Source organism: Peromyscus eremicus, chromosome 13 (genome assembly GCF_949786415.1).
Source record: "Peromyscus eremicus chromosome 13, PerEre_H2_v1, whole genome shotgun sequence".
Lineage (NCBI taxonomy): Eukaryota > Metazoa > Chordata > Mammalia > Rodentia > Cricetidae > Peromyscus > Peromyscus eremicus.
The window spans coordinates 54,892,869-54,911,920 of NC_081429.1; the positions used below are offsets into that span (position 1 = coordinate 54,892,869).

General features: G+C 43.6%; 1 protein-coding gene across 2 annotated transcripts in view; it reads right to left on the minus strand.

Moving 5' to 3' along the window:
- LOC131923041 (MOB-like protein phocein) overlaps positions 1-19,052 on the minus strand; it is a 52,129-nt gene that overhangs the window by 9,065 nt on the left and 24,012 nt on the right. Inside the window, exons 1-2 of one of the 2 annotated variants that reach the window (XM_059277890.1) lie at positions 15,428-15,548; positions 8,360-8,422 (exon numbers count right to left, since the gene is read on the minus strand). In XM_059277890.1, the coding sequence (XP_059133873.1) occupies positions 8,360-8,422; positions 15,428-15,487 (123 nt within the window). In that variant the 5' untranslated portion in view covers positions 15,488-15,548. Of the gene's footprint in view, positions 1-8,359; positions 8,423-15,427; positions 15,549-19,052 lie in introns of those variants that run through there. The other variant, XM_059277892.1, reaches the window with a different exon arrangement.

Sequence of the window (19,052 nt, forward strand, 5' to 3'; positions counted from 1 at the left end):
ATCCTGGACCACTTCAAATTCCACATAACAATTCTTCCCAAATCACTCCCTCCACCAACATACACTTACAATACATTTATTTTTTATTTTTTGATATTATAATAAAATTATATCATTTCCCCCATCCCTTTCCACCCTCTAAGCCCTCCAATATGCCCCTCCTTGATCTCTTTCAATTTCATGGCCTCTTTTTTTAACTAATTGTTGTTATATACATATATGTATATTCATATATATTCCTAAATACATACATTCTGAATAACTCATTTTTATTGTACTTTACATTATTACACTTTTCAGCCCTGTGGGTTTATTGCTGCTGCTGATGTTCTAACAAGTGAATGTGGCTAGCCTCACAGTGTATTGGCATCCTTTCTCTAACAGTAATTATATACTTTACGTCTTGTCTCTGCATCCTGTTTTCATAGTCTCATATTTCAAATTTTTCATTATTATGTCTGTTGCACTGACCTGTGATCAATGATCTTTTGGTGTTACTATTTTAATTGTTTGCGGAGGCACGATGAATTATGCTCATATAAGATGGCAACTAAAATTAACAAATGTTTTGTGTTCTGAATATTTCATTGGCCAGCCATTCCCCTATATCTCCCTCTCCTCAGGTCCCTAAAAGATAACAATATTAAAAATGGAACAATTAATAATAGCCTCTAACTATTCAAGTAAAAGAGGAGTCAACGGTCCATCACTTTTAAATCAAAAGCTAGAAATCACTGAGTTTCCTGAGGAAATCTTTTGAGAAAGCTGAGGCAGACTAAACGTCAGGCCTCCTGTGCTGGTCAGAGCCCCATCATGGATGGAAGGAAAAGTTCTTGAAGGACTAAAATGCTGCTGAGTGAATACATCAGTGAAGCAGTAAAATAAGCTGGGCATGCAGTCAGTGGTAGAATGCTTGCACGTGCAAGGTCATTCTAGAGTACACTGACCACAGCCTATAGCATTCTAATGCATCCCTACTTAAATATCTATCTATATATGTTCATTCTATCAGTCTGTTCTTTGGAAAACCTTGACTAATACAGTGTGTGATGGCTAGTTTTACCTCAACTTGATATACCCTAGAGTCATCAGAGAAGAAGCCTCAATGGAGAAAATGCCTCCATAAGATCAGGTTGTCGGTGCTGGAGAGATGGCTCAGAGGTTAAGAGCACTGGCTGTTCTTCCAGAGGTCCTGAGTTCAATTCCCAGCAACCACATGGTGCCTCACAACCATCTATAATGAGATCTGGTGCCCTCTTCTGGCCTGCAGGCTGAACACTCACTGTATATATAATAAATAAATCTTTAAAAAAAAAAAAAAAAGATCAGGTTGTCAGCAAATTTGTAGGGTATTTTCTTAATCAGTGATTGATGTGGGAGGGCCCAGCCCATTGCGGGTAGTGCCACCCTTAGGCGTGGTCCTGGGTTCTGTAAGAAAGCAGACTGAGCAAGCCATTAGGAGCAAGCCTTATGTAAGCAGCTCCCCTCCATGGCCTCTGCATCAGCTCCTGCCTGCAGGTTCCTGCCCTGATTGAGTTCCTGTCCTGACTTCCTTCTTCGGTGATGGACTACAGATATGGAAGCATAAGCCAAATAAACCCTTTCCTCCCCAACTTCTGAATATGGTGTTTCATCATTGCAACAGTTAACTACAATTAGGCCAGTGACTGGGGAGACTGAAGAGTATCAGGTTCCCTGGATCTGGAGTTACAGGTGGTTGAAACACCTGATGTGGGTCCTGGGAACTGCACTCTGATCATCTGCAAGAACAGCAACTCTTAACCTCTAAGCCAGCTCTCCAACCCCAGGATTTAATACTCATTAAATATGCTACCAAAACATCGATTATTCTTGGTAAGCCACAAAGTCATTTGTTACTAATTCTTAAAGTTTATTATATTAATACTATGTAATTAATATAAGAAAATTATCTGTAATCAATAAAACCACTACTATTCTTTTTTTTTTTTTTTTAATATTTTTTTTTTTAAAGATTTATTTATTTATTATGTATGCGGAAGAGGGCGCCAGATCTCATTACAGATGGTTGTCAGCCACCATGTGGGTGCTGGGAATTGAACTCAGGACCTCTGGAAGAACACTTGGTGCTCTTAACCTCTGAGCCATCTCTCCAGCCCCCACTACTATTCTTAGTATCAAGACAAAAACAGTCATCACAGCCAGGCATGATGGTACACACCTGTAATCCTAGTACCCTGGAGGTAGAGTCAGGAGGATCAGAAGCTCAAGATCCTCCTCAGCTGTGTATCAAGTTTGAGGACAGCCTAGGCTACAGTGAGACCCTTACCCCCCCCCAAAAAAAAAAAAACAAAAAAAAAAAACCGTACTTTCAGACTGTCATTACATGTGGGTGCTGGAAACTGAACCCAGGACCTCTGCAAGAGCAGCAAGTGCTCTTGACCACTGAGCATCTCTCCAGCCCCAAGAGTTTTGGATTTTTTTTTTTTTTTTTGGTTTTTCGAGACAGGGTTTCTCTGTGTAGCTTTGCGCCTTTCCTGGAACTCACTTGGTAGCCCAGGCTGGCCTTGAACTCACAGAGATCCGCCTGGCACTGCCTCCCGAGTGCTGAGATTAAAGGCGTGCGCCACCACCGCCCAGCTTGGATTTTTTAAAAGATTATTTTCATGTGTATGTGCCTAATTTATACAAACCATATGTGTGGAGGGGCTCTTGGAAGCCAGTGTCACAGATATCCAGGAACTGAATTACAGGTGGTTGTGAGCTCACACACAGGTACGAGAACCTAACCTGGGTCCCGCTACAAGAGCAGTAAGTGGTTGCGGGTTTTTTTTGTTTGTTTTTTTGAAACTAGCTTTGTCCTGGATCTCATTCTGTAGACCAGGCTGGCTTCAAACTCACAGAGATCCACCTGCCTCTGCCTCCCGAGTGCTGGGATCAAAGGCATGCGCCACCACCACCACCACCCGGCCGGTAAGTGGTCTTAACCACTGAGTCGTCTTTCCAGACTCTATTAAGAGCTCTTTAAATGATGTAGTGGGGGCTGGGAGATGGCTCAGTGGTTAAGAGCACTGTCTGTTCTTTCAGAGGACCCACACGGCAGCTCACAACTATCTGTAACTTAAGCTCCACTCTCACATACACACAGGCAAAACACCAATACAGATTTAAAAAAAATTTGCAGTAGGAAAAGGGGTAAGAATGAGTAGGTCCTTTAGGTAGTATTTAGGTAATAATTTTATTCAGGTAGTAGTTTGGGCATTTATTATTTATTTAGGTAGTCATTTAGGTTAAGAATGAGTAGGTTACTTAGGTAGTATTTAGGTAGTAATTTAGGGTATATAAATGACAAATCTGGTAGGAAATCAAACGGAGTTTTGTCTTTTTTTTTAAAGGCAGAACATCTTTCTTCTTGTTATATTTAACCCTTGAGCTATAATTATAATGACCTATACTCTATGTGAGACTTTCTAAAGCAGTTTTTAGAAGTAATGAGGCCACTAAGCACATAATCTAACTCATACAAAATTATTTTACTGTGTGCAGTTTGGGTGACGATGGATGAAGGCATACCACCTTCTTCTCCCACTGAATAAAAATTACCTGCACAGACTATCAGGCTCAGCCATCTGAGCTCTCTGAAACATGAAGAGCAGAAGGAACAGAGCACCACTCAACTGCAGTAAGCTTGCTAATGACTGCTCTTTCCAGTACCCCCTCCCCAAAAACTGACAAAGGTTAAAACCCCAAAGTGAATACTACGATGCTGAAATCAGTCTAAGACAGCAGTTCTCAACCTGTGGGTCGTGACCCCTTTGGAGGTTGAAAGACCCTTTCAGAGAGGTCACTTGAGACCGTCAGAAAACACAAATATTTACATTATAATTCATACTAGTAGCAAAATTACAGTTATGAAGTTTTATAGTTTGGAGTCCCCACAACATGAGGAACTCTATTAAAGGTCACAGTATAAGGAAGGTGGGGAACCAGTCTAGGACTATTTCCAGTTCTGGCTCAGGAGTGAAAAGAGCACTCCTTACACATGTGGGTATATTCTCTTCTGGTCTGAATAGGAATAATGTCCCCAAGAAACTGAGTGGTGGGGTTGGGGATTTAGCTCAGTGGTAGAGTGCTTGCCTACAAGGCCCTGGGTTCGGTCCTCAGCTCCGGAAAGAAAAAAAAAGAAAAGAAACTGAGTGGTTTAGTGACCACCCCAGCTGTCATCTAACCCTTCACTGAAGCACAAAGCAATAGGACCATCCAATCTCAGACTAAAACCTGCAGAACCCCAGGCGGTGGTGGCGCACGCCTTTGATCCCAGCACTCTGGAGGCAGAGGCAGGTGGATCTCTGTGAGTTCGAGGCCAGCCTGGTCTACAGAGTGAGATCCAGGACAGTCAGGGCTACACAGAGAAAAGCTGTCTTGAGAAAAAAAATAAAAAATAAAGTAAGACCTCCAGAATTATGACCTAAATAAACCTTTTAGACTCTGAAGCATTTCATTGTGGCAATGTTGAGTAATAGAAAAACTAAAGGAAAAAAGACACATGACCTATACGATTCAATTAGCCACTTCTTTCTCATCAAAAACTATGGAAGTGGACCAGAAAGATGGCTCATCCACCTGACAAACCTGAGTCTGATCTCTAGGATCAACAATTTGGAAAGAAAGAAACCATACCCTTCAAGCTGTCCTCTGACCTCCACGTGTACCCACACATCTCCCCCAATAAATGTGATTTTACAAAATGAAAGGAGTACTAAGAGAACTGTCAACCCAGAATTCTCTATCTACCAAAATACAAATAAAGATATTTTCAAATTAAAGAAAACTAAAGGCTGGGGCCACAGTGTTTGCTGGTATGTGCAAAGTTCTGGACCCCTCCCAACACCAAAAGGCAAACAAGCAAGCAAGCAAAAGAAAACCTAAGAGAACCCCTAGAAAGCAAACTGCTAAAACAAAAATCACTAAAAAGTTCTTCAGAGAGAGAAGGACAGAAATTTGAAACATCAGAAGTAACAGACATACAAGGCAGGGTGGTGAAAACCTTTAATCCAGAACTTGGAAGGCAGAGCAGGATGATCTCGTTTGAGACCAGCCTGGTCTACACAGTAAGCTCCAGACCAGCAAGGACTACACATACAGTGAGAACACATCTCATCTCAGTAAAATAAAAGCAACACTGAAGTTGGGTATGGTGCCTCATGCCCCTAATTCTAGCACCTGGGGTCAAAATAAGAGTGCCACAACATCAAGGCCAGACTATGTATGCAACAGGATCAAACTGTCTCAACAAGCCAAAATAAAAGAAACATTGTGTCAGTGAAATGGCTCGTCCAGTAAAGGTGCTTGCTTCACAAATCCATACTGTGAGTTCAATCCCTGAAACCAAAAGAAGGTCAAAGGGGAGAACCAACTGTATAAATGTGTCCTTCTGACCTCCACACATGAACTATGGCCTACATTACCTTTACCCACACAGATGTATATATACACACACAGTAAAATCATAATCTTTAAAAAAAAGTGAGCTAGGGATATACAGTTCAATGGTAGGGAAATTGCCTAGCATCTGTGAGGCCCTAAATTCAATGTTCAGTGTTATCAAAAGAAAACACCACTGTCTGATTGGGTTTCAATGTCTGTCTACAGTTATATAAGGCAACAAGGAAGAAGTAAAATGGTAAGGGTAAAGAGTCTTTCAACTCTAATAACCAAATACTGATTCTGCTTAAGTAGACTATGTAACATAAGACTTTAGTAATCTCTGCAATCACCAGAAAATCGTAGATACAGTCAAAACTATAATTAAAACACAATGCTGAAATGTTCAAACACCCTTCAAAGGGAACAAAGGACTGACTAGAACAGAAAGACAGACACAACATCGTGCATGTAGCCCTGCCCGAGTTCAGAACCTAGCATTATGTAAACCAGACAGAGTTGCTGCATACCTCTAATGCTAGTACTAGGAAGGTGGAGGGTTGGTCATCCTCGGCTATATTTCAAGTTTGAGATCAGCCAGGCAAATCTGAGAGTGTATCTCAGAAAAGGGCTCCTGGTTCCCAACTCCAGCCCCATTTGAGTAGACTCAGTGGCTAAGAGCACTTGCTGCTCTTGCAGAAGAATGGGTTCAGTTCCCGGGACCCACACATGGCTGACAAGTGCCTATAATCCCATTTTCAGGGGATCCAATGTCCTCTTAAAACCTCTGCAGGCTCCTACACCATGCACATGGTGCAATCACACACCCTCAGGCACACAAACACATACACACAAATAAACTGAAATTGTTAAAAAAGAGAGAACAAAAACAAGTAATAAAAGCTAACCTAAGTCTATTATATTAATCTTATATAACGTAATAGAGAAATAGACAGAGACAAATAAAATGAAAAAATATGACCCAGTTCTATGTTGGTTGTAGGAAATTTACTTCAAATACCATGATATAAGTAGGTTAGCTATAAGTCTGGGAACAGCTCAGTATAGAGTGCTTACTTAGCATGGGTGAGGCCCTGGGTTTCATCCCCAACACAGTGACCTCCCCAGGCCCCTAAAAACAGTACAATAAAAATGTGACTTACCCCATACCTAATCTAATCTACTATTTCACACCAACCTCTTTGGGTTTGTTGTTGGTTTTTGTTGTTGTGACTTTACACATCTCTTTCTCTTTTTACTGCAGTGCTAGGGAATCAAATAGTTCCTCAGGCATACAACCCAAGTGCTCTACCACTGAGCCACACCTCTTGCTCCTCTATATCCCAATTTCTGCCATTATTTTATTATTTATTTTATTAACTGAGAACTTCATACAGTATGTTTTGATTTTATTCACCCCAACTCTTCCCAGGTATAACCCACTTCCTTACACCCCCACTTCATGGCCTCTTTTTAATTTAATAACCCATTAACTCCAATTTGTGCTGTCCATATACTTCTGGGTGTGGGGCCAGTCACTGGATATTAGCTGAACTACCTGAAGCCACAGCCTTAAAGAAAACTACAGCCTTAAAGAAAACTAACTTTTCTTCCCTAGAAGCAATCAATTATCAATAACACTTAAGTTAGGGGTAGGGTGCTCATGAACCCCTTCCCACTCCATGCTAGAGTACTGACTGGCTTGATCAATTAACCCCTCAATGTTGTTGTTGTTTGTTTTTGCTCTTTTTGGGGGGCCACCACCCAGCTCCCAAATAAATCACACATGGAGACTTATTCTTAATTATAAATGCTCAGCAGGGCTGGAGAGATGACTCAGAGGTTAAGAGCACTGGCTGCTCTTCCAGAGGTCCTGAGTTCAATTCCCAGCAACCACATGGTGGCTCACAACCATTTGTAATAAGATCTGGTGCCCTCTTCTGGCCTGCAGGCATACATGCAGGCAGAATACTGTATCCATAATAAATAAATAAATCTTTAAATAATAATAATAATAAATGCTCAACCTTAGCTTGACTTGTTTCTTGCCAGCTTTCCTTAACTTAAACTATCCTGTCTCTTTGGCTCCTAGGCTTTTCCTTTTCTATTCCTGTATACCTTTAGTTTCTTACTCCACTGCTTGCTGTGTAGCTGGGTGGCTGGCCCTGGGTCCTCCTCCTCCTTTGGTTACCTCTTCTCCCAGATTTCTCCTTCTATTTATCCTCTCTGCCTGCCAGCCCGACCTATCCTTTCTCCTGCCTCACTACTGGCCATTCAGATCTTTATTAGACCATCAAGTGTTTTAGACAGGCACAGTAACACAGCTTCACAGAGTTAAACAAATGCAGCATAAACAAAAGTAACACACCTTAATTTGATCTTTAACAATTAACCATGAAAAGTATTATTTTCACCAAGTTCCTGATTCTGTTCAATATGAAAGCACCACCATTTTTTTCATTGGGGTTGGGGGGTTGAAATTAACACAGTATATTAAGTGATTCTCAACACAGTGTCTAACAACCTCCTAATATGCTATCACACACGCCATGCTATTGGAAATCTAATGCTGTCGGTAGTGAATTATGTAATAGTAGTAATGAGCTAAAGGGAAGCATCTCAGTTTTCACATGTACTAAAGGGTGTGAGTTATGAAAATCATTATAAAGATATAAATCTCAAAAGCATGTTATCAAAGATTTAGTCACCAAATTAGCATTTTATTTCTATTTAGTTATTCTAATTTGTCATTCAATTAATTTTAATTTTAATTCATTATACACTCAAATTTCATAACATACTAAAATAAAATGAGGCTTGACTACAATGTTAAACGAACATTCCATTAATCCAGGGGAATCTGGTTTGTGCTCCCCCCACACATAAAATGGGACTATTTAATATACCAAAGATATAGAATGCTTGTTATGAGGGTTGTAAAAGAAATTGTTATTACCTGCTGAACAGCAAGTGTACTGTCCATTTCATCAAATGATTCATCAGGCCAATTATAGAAATCCTATAAAAGTAAACTCATGGTTAAAGCACATACAACTGTTACAAGGATACAGTAATGCTACTATAAACATCATTCTTAATAAAGATCCAAAGCTTACACCAGAGTAGGAGAAAGACTTTACAATGTGATTACCAGCAAAATAATCTTAGCCAATATTCTTAAATGGACTCCAAGATTGTATTTAATTGAACTACACATTATTTTTTTGCAACCACAAATCCCTCAAATACATTTCTCACTAATCTTTCATGGATTATTTAACTGGAAAGAAAAGTTCATCACCTTTTTTTTGTTTGTTTGTTTACAATTGTGAGATAATACCGCTAAAAGTTGCACTGGAAAAATATGTCCAAACATAAAAAAAAACTAAATCAAATTTTTGAAGAGTTAGCATTATTAGTAAGCAATTTATAACTCCATAATATTATTTTAAACAAACAGCATAAATTACTATTCCAATTACAAATAAAGTTTAAAATTTCTAAATAGAAATATGACTCCCATCAAAAATAATTTATCCAGGGGTTGGAGAGATGGCTCAATGGTTAAGAGCAACGACTGCTCTTCCAGAGGTCCTAGGTTCTATTCCCAGCACCCACAAGGCAGCTTACAACTGTCTAGTCCTCGGGGACCCAGTGCCCTCTTCTGGCCTCTGTGAGCACCACATGCACATGGTGCAGGTAGCTGCCCAAACACTTTACAAAACTAATTAAAAACTGTAAGTGTTTCTATGCAGAACTGAATGAAATGGAACAGCAGACATGTACAAAGCCCTGGAGTCATTCAATGTTTTCTTGTTGTTGTTTGTTTGCAGTTTGTTTTTCAGTACAGGGTGTGTGTGTGTGTGTGTGTGTGTGTGTGTGTGTGTGTGTGTGTGTGTGTGTCTCCTAGCCGTCCTGGAACTCAGAGACCTGCCTGCCTCCCCCATCAAGTGCTGGGATTAAAGGTGTGATTAACCGGGGATACTTCTGTGGAGCACCTTGCACTGGTCTCGAATTCCCTTCTATCTGAAGCAGCAAGGTTTACTTATATATCTCACACACCTTCCTTTTCCTTGTCAGTACTGGAATGAACCTAGTGTCTTACATATGCTACCACTGAGCTGTATTTCTGGCCTTTTTTATACTTATCATTAAATGTTACTGACTGACCTTGAATTTGCAATCTTCTTACCTCAGACTCCTCCATAGCTGGAATTACAGGCCTGTGCCCAGACATGGCTCCTATGTATCTTTAATAAGCAGCACAGTTCCTGGCATAGAACTGGTCCTCAACCAACATCTCTAGGCTAAAATGTAGGGGAGGGGGAGTGTTATTAAGCCAATGACCTATAAACCTTTACTAACTAACAAAAGTTAGCGGAGGTTGGGGAAAAAAAGAAAACTCTAAGAATGCAGTGTATAACACCATGTGATTAAAGTTTAAGAAAATGAAAAGTGGCTAGGTAGCTCATGTCTGTAATCCCAGAACTCAGGAGGCTAAGGCAGGAGAACTATTGTTCAAGTTCAAGGCCAGCCTGAGCTACAAAGTGAATTCCAGGCCAGCCAGGACTACAGTGTGAAACCCTGTTTCAATCCCCTCCCTCCCTTCCCACCTACCCCTCAAAAAAGGAAGAAAGGAGGATGGAGAAATGACTTAGTAGTTAAGAGTACTGGCTGCTCTTTCAGAGGACCCAGGTCAGATTCCCAGCATCCACATAATGGCTCACAACTGGCTGTGATTCCAATTCCAAGGGATCTGATGCTCTCTTCTGGCCTCCTCAAGCCAGTACAGGAATGTGGTGTACAGGCAGAACACTCATATACATAAAATAATCAACTTTTTCAAACTTAAGGAAGGGCCACTTGGTGGTGGCACATACCTTTAATCCCAGCACTCAGGGAGGCAGAGGCAGGCGGATCTCTGCAAATTCAAGGCCAAGCCTGGTCTACAGAGCTAGTTCTAGGACAGCCAAGGCTACATGAAGAAACCCTGTGTGTTGGGAGGAGGGGGGAGATTAAGGAAGGAAGCACATTTATGGATATAATGCATATATTAAGCCATAAAATCCCTATACAGAAGAGGCTGAGACAAGAGACTGCCTCAAGTTGGAAAGGCCAGCTGGGGATACACAGCAAGACCCTGTCTCAAAAAACCAAACAATTCAGGCATGGTGGTACATGCCATAATCCCAGCACTTGGAAGGTGGAGGGCAGATGACCAGGAGTTCAAAATAATCTTCAGCTACACAGATAGTTCAAAGCCAGTCTGAGCTATGTAAGACTCCATCTCAAAAATGAGTTGGGGATGAGGGAACACATACAGTAAAAAAAAAAAAAGAAAGAAAGAAACAATTGCAACACGCAGTAGTAATGGCAGAAACCCATAAGTGATAAGAATAAACTGAATGCTCAGCCATAAATGGACATCTATCTATATGGACCCTCCAGAGCCATAAATGGATACCTCTATCCTCCGTCCAGTGCCATAAATGGGCATCTATCCGTATCACCCCCAATGCTGAGAAAACTTCATGGAAGAGGGAGCAAAAAGAATCTTAACAACTAGCCAGGGGGTGGTATCGAACACCTTTAATCACAATACTCAGAAGGAAGAGGCAGGTGGATCTCTGACTTCCAGGATCTAAGAACTGGAGGAAGGAGTGGACTGTTGTGGGACACTGTCCTGGGCATGATATGGCCACTGCTCTCTTAAACTCAAAGCATGGTCTGTCATGGCGAAGGCTTCCAAGATTCTTCCTCAACCAAGCCCCAAGTCTACAGGCAGTTGTTGGGGGTGAAGAGACATCATTATCTTCAGTAGTATAACAACTGTTAAGGTGTCTACAATCAGTAAACGGCCCTAATGAAAGTCATCAATCACATATACACATACACAGAAGAATAAGAATGAAAACTTAAGATATGAAAGTAGAAGGGGGACTACTTGGGAATTAGAGTGGATGGAAGGTGAATACATTATATATGTATGAAAATGTCACCAAGAAACGCATTATTATATACAATTAATATTTTACTAATAAAAAATGTAAGAGCTTGGGAGATGGTTCACTTGATAAAGTGCTTGTCATGAAATCGTCACGGTGTGAGTTCAGATCCCCAGTTCCTATGTAATAAAACTGTGCACACTGCTTATAAGCATGCATATACTAGGGAGACAGTAACATGAAGATCTCTGTAGACTGCTGGCCAGCCATTCTAGCAAAATCTGTGAGCTCCAGGTTTAATGACAGACTCTGTCTCAAAAAGGAAGGGAGAAAGTGACTGAGGATCACAACGAAAGTTAGCCCTCTGGCCTCAACACACACATGCACCCTTAAATCTTAAAATAACTTGAAGCAAATTAAGAATGTTCACATAATTTAAGCCGGGCGGTGGTGGCGCACGCCTTTAATCCCAGCACTCGGGAGGCAGAGCCAGGCGGATCTCTGTGAGTTCAAGGCCAGCCTGGGCTACCAAGTGAGTTCCTGGAAAGGCGCAAAGCTACACAGAGAAACCCTGTCTCGAAAAACCAAAAAAAAAAAAAAAAAAAAAAAAAAGAATGTTCACATAATTTAAAGCAAATAAAAATCATTTTAAAAATTTTAAGATTCCAGGGGCTGGAGAGGCTCAGTAGTTAAGAGCCCTTACTACTCTTACAGAGGACCTGGGTTCAGCTCTGGCACCCCTATGAGGTGGCCCACAACTACCTGTGACGACAGTTCCAAGGGATCAAACATCCTCTTCGGGCCTCCATGGGCACCTGCGTTCATGTGGTACACAAAAACTCACACACACACACATAAATAAAGAATAATTTTAAAAATTTAAAGATTATAGAGGACTTGAGTTGGAATCCCCAGCACCCAATTAAAAGGAGGGGGTGGGGCATGATGGTACTGGAGGAAGGCAGAGGCAGGAAGATAGATCTGTGAGTTCAAGGCCAGTCTGATCTGCATACCAAGTTCTGGGTAAGCCAAGACTACATAGAAAGACCCTATCTAAAACCACAAAACACTAGGCTTGGTGGCTCACATCTTTAATCCCAACCCTCAGGAGGCAGAAGCAGGTAGAACTCTGTGAGTTCAAGGTCAGCCTGGTCTACACGGTGACCTGTCAAAGAAGACAGAGACTGCGAAAGACAGAGAAAGAGAGCACCGAGCACATGGGCTAGCCAGCCAGCCACAAATGCCTGTAATTCCAGCATGGGCAGAGGGAGGCAGTTCTGGAAGCTTCCTAGCTAGTCAGTCAGCCTTTCTAATGAAACCATAAGCTCTGGGTTCAGAGAGACCCTGTCAAAAGCAATAGGCAGAGAGGAAGAGCTTTCTCTGGTCTCCATGAACACATAGAGAAGACATCCACACATGCACACACAAGAAACTTTTACAGATTAAAATTATTAGCGAAAATGAAAATATTAGCAAACCAGGAGTGATGATACATGCCTGTAATCCCTTCATTGTGGAAGCTGGGGTAGGATTATCAAGAGTTCAAGGCTTAAAGGAACTACATGGTGGTTTCCAGGACAACCAGGCTTCTATCTAAGGCCCTGCCTCAAAACATAGTCAATAGTGTTGGCCCATAGAGGAAGGAGGACAAGGAATTCAAGGTCATCCTTGGATATACAGAGAGTTTCAGGCCAGCCAGGACTACATAAGACCCTAAATAAATAAATAAGCAAGCAAGCATGCATGGTGTGTTTTTATAGATATATAGATAAAAAATGGTGGGGAAGCTATGGCAGAAGAATCAAGAATTCAAAGACAATCTAGACTCCACAGAAAGTTTAGGCTGGCCCAAGATATAAAGCAAAATTGTCTCAAAAATAAAAATAAATTAGCTCATAATTAAATGTTTTGACACATAACTGTACATTCATTAGACACTTAGGGGAAAAACAAAATCTAGCTTAATAAATGGACTCATTTAATTCAGTTAATGCATGCTAAAAACCAACCATGTATTGTCTATATTCTAGTCTAACCAACTTTAAAACGTTGTACAGCACACGCCTATGACTAGCACTCAGGAAATGCAGGCAGGATGAAAAGTTCAAGGTCATTCTCAGCCACTTAACTCTGTTCAACACAAAATATATCATTTCAGATCTATTTCAATGAAGAAGAGTTGTGTGATAAACAGGGAAGGTTGCTTAAAAGCAGGTTTTTTTTTCTTTTTTTTTTCCTACCTCATTTTTCCTACTACATTTTACTTATAATAAAGTGGGGAAATATAAAATTGTTCACATGTGACCTACTCATAAAAGCATAGCAAAAGGACATGTTGCATTATTTATTCTAAATAATTTTTCAAATTTTTAAACTTTCATCTAAAGATAAAGCTGAGAGACAATGTGCATGCTTAATTTACCACAGGAAAAGTCTTGGATTTAATCCCAAGCACCAAGAATTTTTTTTTAAAGGAAGTGATCACTTAAGAATTAGAAAAAAAAAAATGTTGCCTATGTACAATAATAGTTATTTGTAAAAGAACCCTTAGAAAGAAAAGTTGTCAAATAGTAAAAAGTATACATAGTATACAAATTTCCAACAAAAGGAAGACAAACTGTCAACAGAAGGAACTGACAATTATGACTCCATAATGGCTTCCAAAGCAATTCTCTAGGACTAGGGATGTAGCTCAGTTGGTAGAGAGCTTGTCTAGTAAGTTCAAGGTCCTGGGTTCACCATTCCCCCATACTGCATAAGCCCTGCATGGTGGTATGTACTGTAATTCCAGCCCTGGAGTGGTACAAACAGGAGGACCTACAAGTCCAAAGTTATCTTCAACTACATAGTAAATTCGAGGGGAGCCTGATTTTGAGACCCTTCTCAAAAACAACAAATAACAATTCTCTAAACCGGATGTGGTGGCCGGCCGCAGAGGCAGGCGGATCTCTGAATTCAAGCCAGCCTAGTCTACAGAGCTCCTACCAGGGCAGCCAGAGTTACACAGGGAAACCCTGTCTTGGAAAAAAAAAAGGGGGGGTGGGGTGGGGGCATGATTATCTAAAACTCAGTAGCATTAAGTATCTTGATTTTCACTTCTCTTAAAAATTACGTTTTCAACAGAAAAGGTTTACTCAGTACACGGTAAGAGGCAGCAGGCTAGGCAGCAACAAGGCTGCTAAAATTACATTTTAAACGCATCTCTTCTGATTTTAGAACATCTACACTCCGTGACAGGCCGTTTCCGCTGGCCGATTAATCCTATCAAGTTTCAACGTCAACTCGCTGTTATACCGGGAAGCATCCCACATTTGCACATCCTAAGCGGCAACAATTCACTCCCCAATAGTGCCCTACCAAAAGGGCTAGCAGGGTTTTTGAGGGTTTGGGTGGTTTTTTTTCGGTATATTATCATCAGCTCGCTCCGACGATTGTCCACACGTATTAGCAAGGAAATTCTCAAGGAATGACATGTAACAAGTCGCAACCTGGTGGGTTAAAAACTTGCTGGACCAGTGCAGGGGAGCAGGAGGGAGTGGTGGAAAAAGACAAACCCCGGGAGGAGAAAGCAAATCCTCGCCACCTGCATCCGGCTAGACCAACTGGATGGAGCCGATCGGCAGGTACGTCACCGGCCCAGCCGGCGCGGAGTGGAGGTGGGCAGTGTTTACAGCCCTCGACGCCGGCGGTCCGGACGCGGGGACGTCCCCCCCGCCCCCGGTCCCGGTCCCCGGTCCCCAGCTGGCCCACTTGACGCCCCGGCGCCGTCAGCTGCCACTCACAGCAGGCAGCGCCGCCGGTGACAGGCTTCAGCCCTGGGCCTCGCTCGGCGGGCACGCCAGGGCCGGCTCCTTGCAGGCCTCCCCCGGGGGAGGCCGCCGCCGCCGCCGCCGGCTCGGCAGCCTCGGGGGCCGCGCGGCTCCGGAAGCGCAGGCCGGCCACCCACCACGGCCCCGGGCCACCACCACCCGCTCGCCGCCCCGGGCCCGGCCTCTCCCCGGGCCGGCCTCCCGCCAGCAGCAGCAGCGCCTCGGCTCGGCCCCGCGAGCCCCGGGGCAGGGAAGCCACGGAGACGATACCTGCGCCTTCGTGCCTGGCCTGTTCCGCCTCAGCACTGCCGTCCCCTCCGCCATGACCATAGTGCCAGAGTCTGGGCGGCTGGCGTCGGTACCCGGATGTGGGGGCCGGCGGCTTGCGCGGGGGGCGGGGCGGGGCGCGGCGGCGGCGGCGGCGGCGCTCCGTGCGGCGGGGAGGGGCGGCGGCCTGCGGAACAGCCGCGGCGCGCACGCGCGGGGCACGACGGGAGGAGTTGCCCAGCAGGCCTCCCCGGCGGTGGGAGGGGCACACCGGGGAACAGCCGGAGAGTTCCGCCCGGGCTGAAAAGGAAGGTGCGACCGGAAGCTTTGGTCCAGAGCCGCTTTCGACGTCTGGGTCGCGGGTGACCAGAGCCTGCGTCACCCGTGGGTGTTTGTCCTTCGACTGTCTGTGCGCTGGAAGGGCCGTTTGCACAATAGTGACCATCTCGGGAAAGGCTGTGTGGGAGCCAGTGCCTCCCCGGAGCACGATGCTGCGAAACCACCCCGGAAGTTAAGGGACAGCACATACCAGACAGTCTGGGATGTTTTCACAGAACCTTCATGGAATTAACCCCAAATCAGATTGGCTGGGGCGGTTAAGGGGGGCGGGGAGACAGGAGGCACTGATAAACGTTGCTCCTGTGGGCCTCTCGCTTAAAAGCCAAGGACTCTTCCAATGACAATTTGGTTTCCGTAGATAAAGGACCCAGATTCCAAATTTAAAAAAATAAAATAAAAAGATGCCCATCACGAGATAGAAAGTGCACATTTGTTATTGTGCTTTAGAAAGGATTCAAATTAGCTCGGAAGCAGGAAGCAATGGCTAGTCCTTGATGAGTGTTATAAATTTTTATATATTAACAAAATTCCAATTCTGTTTTTAAGCATTGTGGGTTTTTTGTTTACTTGTTTTTGTTGTTGTTTTGCTTTTTCTTTTTTGGGACACACACGGTTTCATTATGTAGCCCTTGCTGTTCTCGAACTCTGAGATCTGCCTGCCTCTTCCTTGAGTACTGTCCCACCACACACAGGCTTAAAGGTTCACATCTGTACTCCACCTCTGGAGTTCCAGGTGATCTGACACCTTTTTCTGAACTCCTTGACACATGCAGATAAAAAACTTGTACACATAAAATTAAATAAATAAGCAAGAAAAAGTTAAAAGAATTCTTTAGAATTCAAAACCAGCATGGTCTACATGGAGTTCTAGACCAGGCTGAAGAACCTCTGTCTTCTCTCACTCCTCTCCAAAATAATAAAAATAAAAACCCACAGCACTTTTACCAGAATCTTTTTTTTTTTTTCCAGAGAAGAAAGGCTTGGGCTTACAGTAGCAGGGGATACATTTAATCGTGCTGGGGAAGTTGTGGGCACTGGGGAGACTCCCTTTATAACTGCAAGAGCATGAGGTAGACAGATCCTCACAACATGACAGCTCAGAAGCAGAGGGCTGGAGCTGGAGCCCGAAGTTGGTATCACCACCAAGGCCCACCCAAAGTGACCCACTCATTACACAACCTCCGAATAGCATCTCAAGCTGAAGACCAAGGGTTCAAACACAGGAACTGGCCAGGCATTATGGTGCACACCTTTAATCCCCACAGACGCAGGCAGATCTCTGTGAGTTCAAGGTAAGCCTGTTCTACAAAGAAGACACTATCTTTTAAAAATAAGAAATCAATGGAGGAATTGCCTCTCAGACTGTCCTATGGGCATGTCTGTGGAGCAGTGTCTTAATTAATGACTGATGTGGTGAAAGGACCAGGCAGACACCATAACAGACTGCTCAGTCCTCTCTCGGAGATCAGGCCTCAATTTCAGTTTCCTGAGACTTGAGCAAGCAGTTTCTGAGAGGGCCGTGAACAAAAGACATAGTCCTTGCAGTAGCTCCCTTTCTCCATGTACACTGACTGTTCAAGGTTCAACCAGTTGTTTACTGTCTGGGACCCCTCACCAACTTAAAGCTACGTGCATGAGTCAATGTGAACGTGCGAGACCACCCAGCCTCCATGGCAGCTCAAGGACAGAGCCTGGGCCACTGAGTCAGCCTCCACGGCAGCTCAAGGACAGAGCCTGGGCCACTGAACCAGCCGCCACAGTCAGTATGTGCTAGGCCAGCCAGCCCCCATGGCAGCTCAAGGACAGAGCCTGGGCCACTGAGTCAGCCTCCACGGCAGCTCAAGGACAGAGCCTAGACCACTGAACCAGCCCCCACAATCAGTATGTGCTAGGCCAGCCGGCCCCCATGGCAGCTCAAGGACAAAGCCTGGGACTTGTCCAGACCTGCCCTCAAAATGATAACTGTAACCCCCAACCAGTAAATTCAGAGGTTACACACCCTCACCCAGTCATATGATGCCAAGGCTTGTACCACCCTGCTTGCGGTTTTTCCCTTTAAAAACCCCTCACCCTGAGAACTCAGGGCCGTCCTCCTCCACCTGCTGTGTCAAGTGTTGAATGAGGACCAAGCCTGAGCTTGCTTGTTATCAATAAACCCCTGTGTGTTTTGCATTGGATATCAGCTCTGTGGTGGTCTTGCTTGAGGGTCTCAAGATGTGACCATAACAGTGGGAGGGCCCAGCCCACTATGGATAGTACTACCCCTGGGCAAGTGGCCCAACATTGTTTGAGAAATTTTATAAGCTGCGCAAGCCATGGGAAGCAGCCAGTAAGCACTGTTTTTTCACACGCTCTGCTTCAGTTCCTTCCTCCAGGTTCTCACCTTGAGTTCCTGCCCTGCCCTCCCTCAGTGATGGATTGTTACCTGGAAGTGTAATATGAAACAAATCCTTTCCTCTTCTAAGTTGGTGTTGGTCACAGCAACAGAAAAGCAAGCTAGGAAGTGTGTCTGCGTGTGTGTCATGTGTGTACATACAGGTGTCCTTGGAGGCCAGAGAGGGTGTCAGATCCTCTGGAGCTACAGTTGCAGGTGGTCGTGAGCTGCCTGGTGTGGATGCTGAGAACCAAACCCGGTGCTCCCAAAGAACCAGGAATCACCAGTTCTTACCACTGGTGCTTACACTAATGCACTGGGAACTTCCGACAAGTAAAACTTAAATATCGTCTCTCTACCAGAGACAGAGGAGGGATCTGTAAGACAGCAGAGGGCTGCAGATGTCTTCCATCTTTAGGCAATTCCATTTCACTCCTAGTATTAAGTTTAAATTTTTAGGATTTATCTATACGCTCCCTGAGTATAGATAGCAACTAACTTACAGTTGAAGATCATCTTAATGTTTTCTCTCTCCCTCCCCCCTCTATGTGTGTTTGTTGTTGTTTGTTTTATTTTGAGAAAAGGTTTCTCTGTGTAGCCCTGGCTGTCTTTGAACTCACTCTGTAGACCAGGCTGGCCTCAAACTCACAGAGATCCATCTGCCTGCCTCTGCCTCCCGAGTGCTGGGATTAAAGGCATACGCCACCACTGCCCAGCATCTAAATGTTCTCTTAATTCCAGGTTTGTTAAATGATTTCAGCCCATTTAAAGATATATATATATATATATATATATATATATATATAGAGAGAGAGAGAGAGAGAGAGAGAGAGAGAGAGAGAGAGAGAGAAGGAAGGAAGGAAGGAAGGAGAGAAAAGAAAGGAAGGAAGAAAGAAAGAAAGAAGGAAGGAAAGA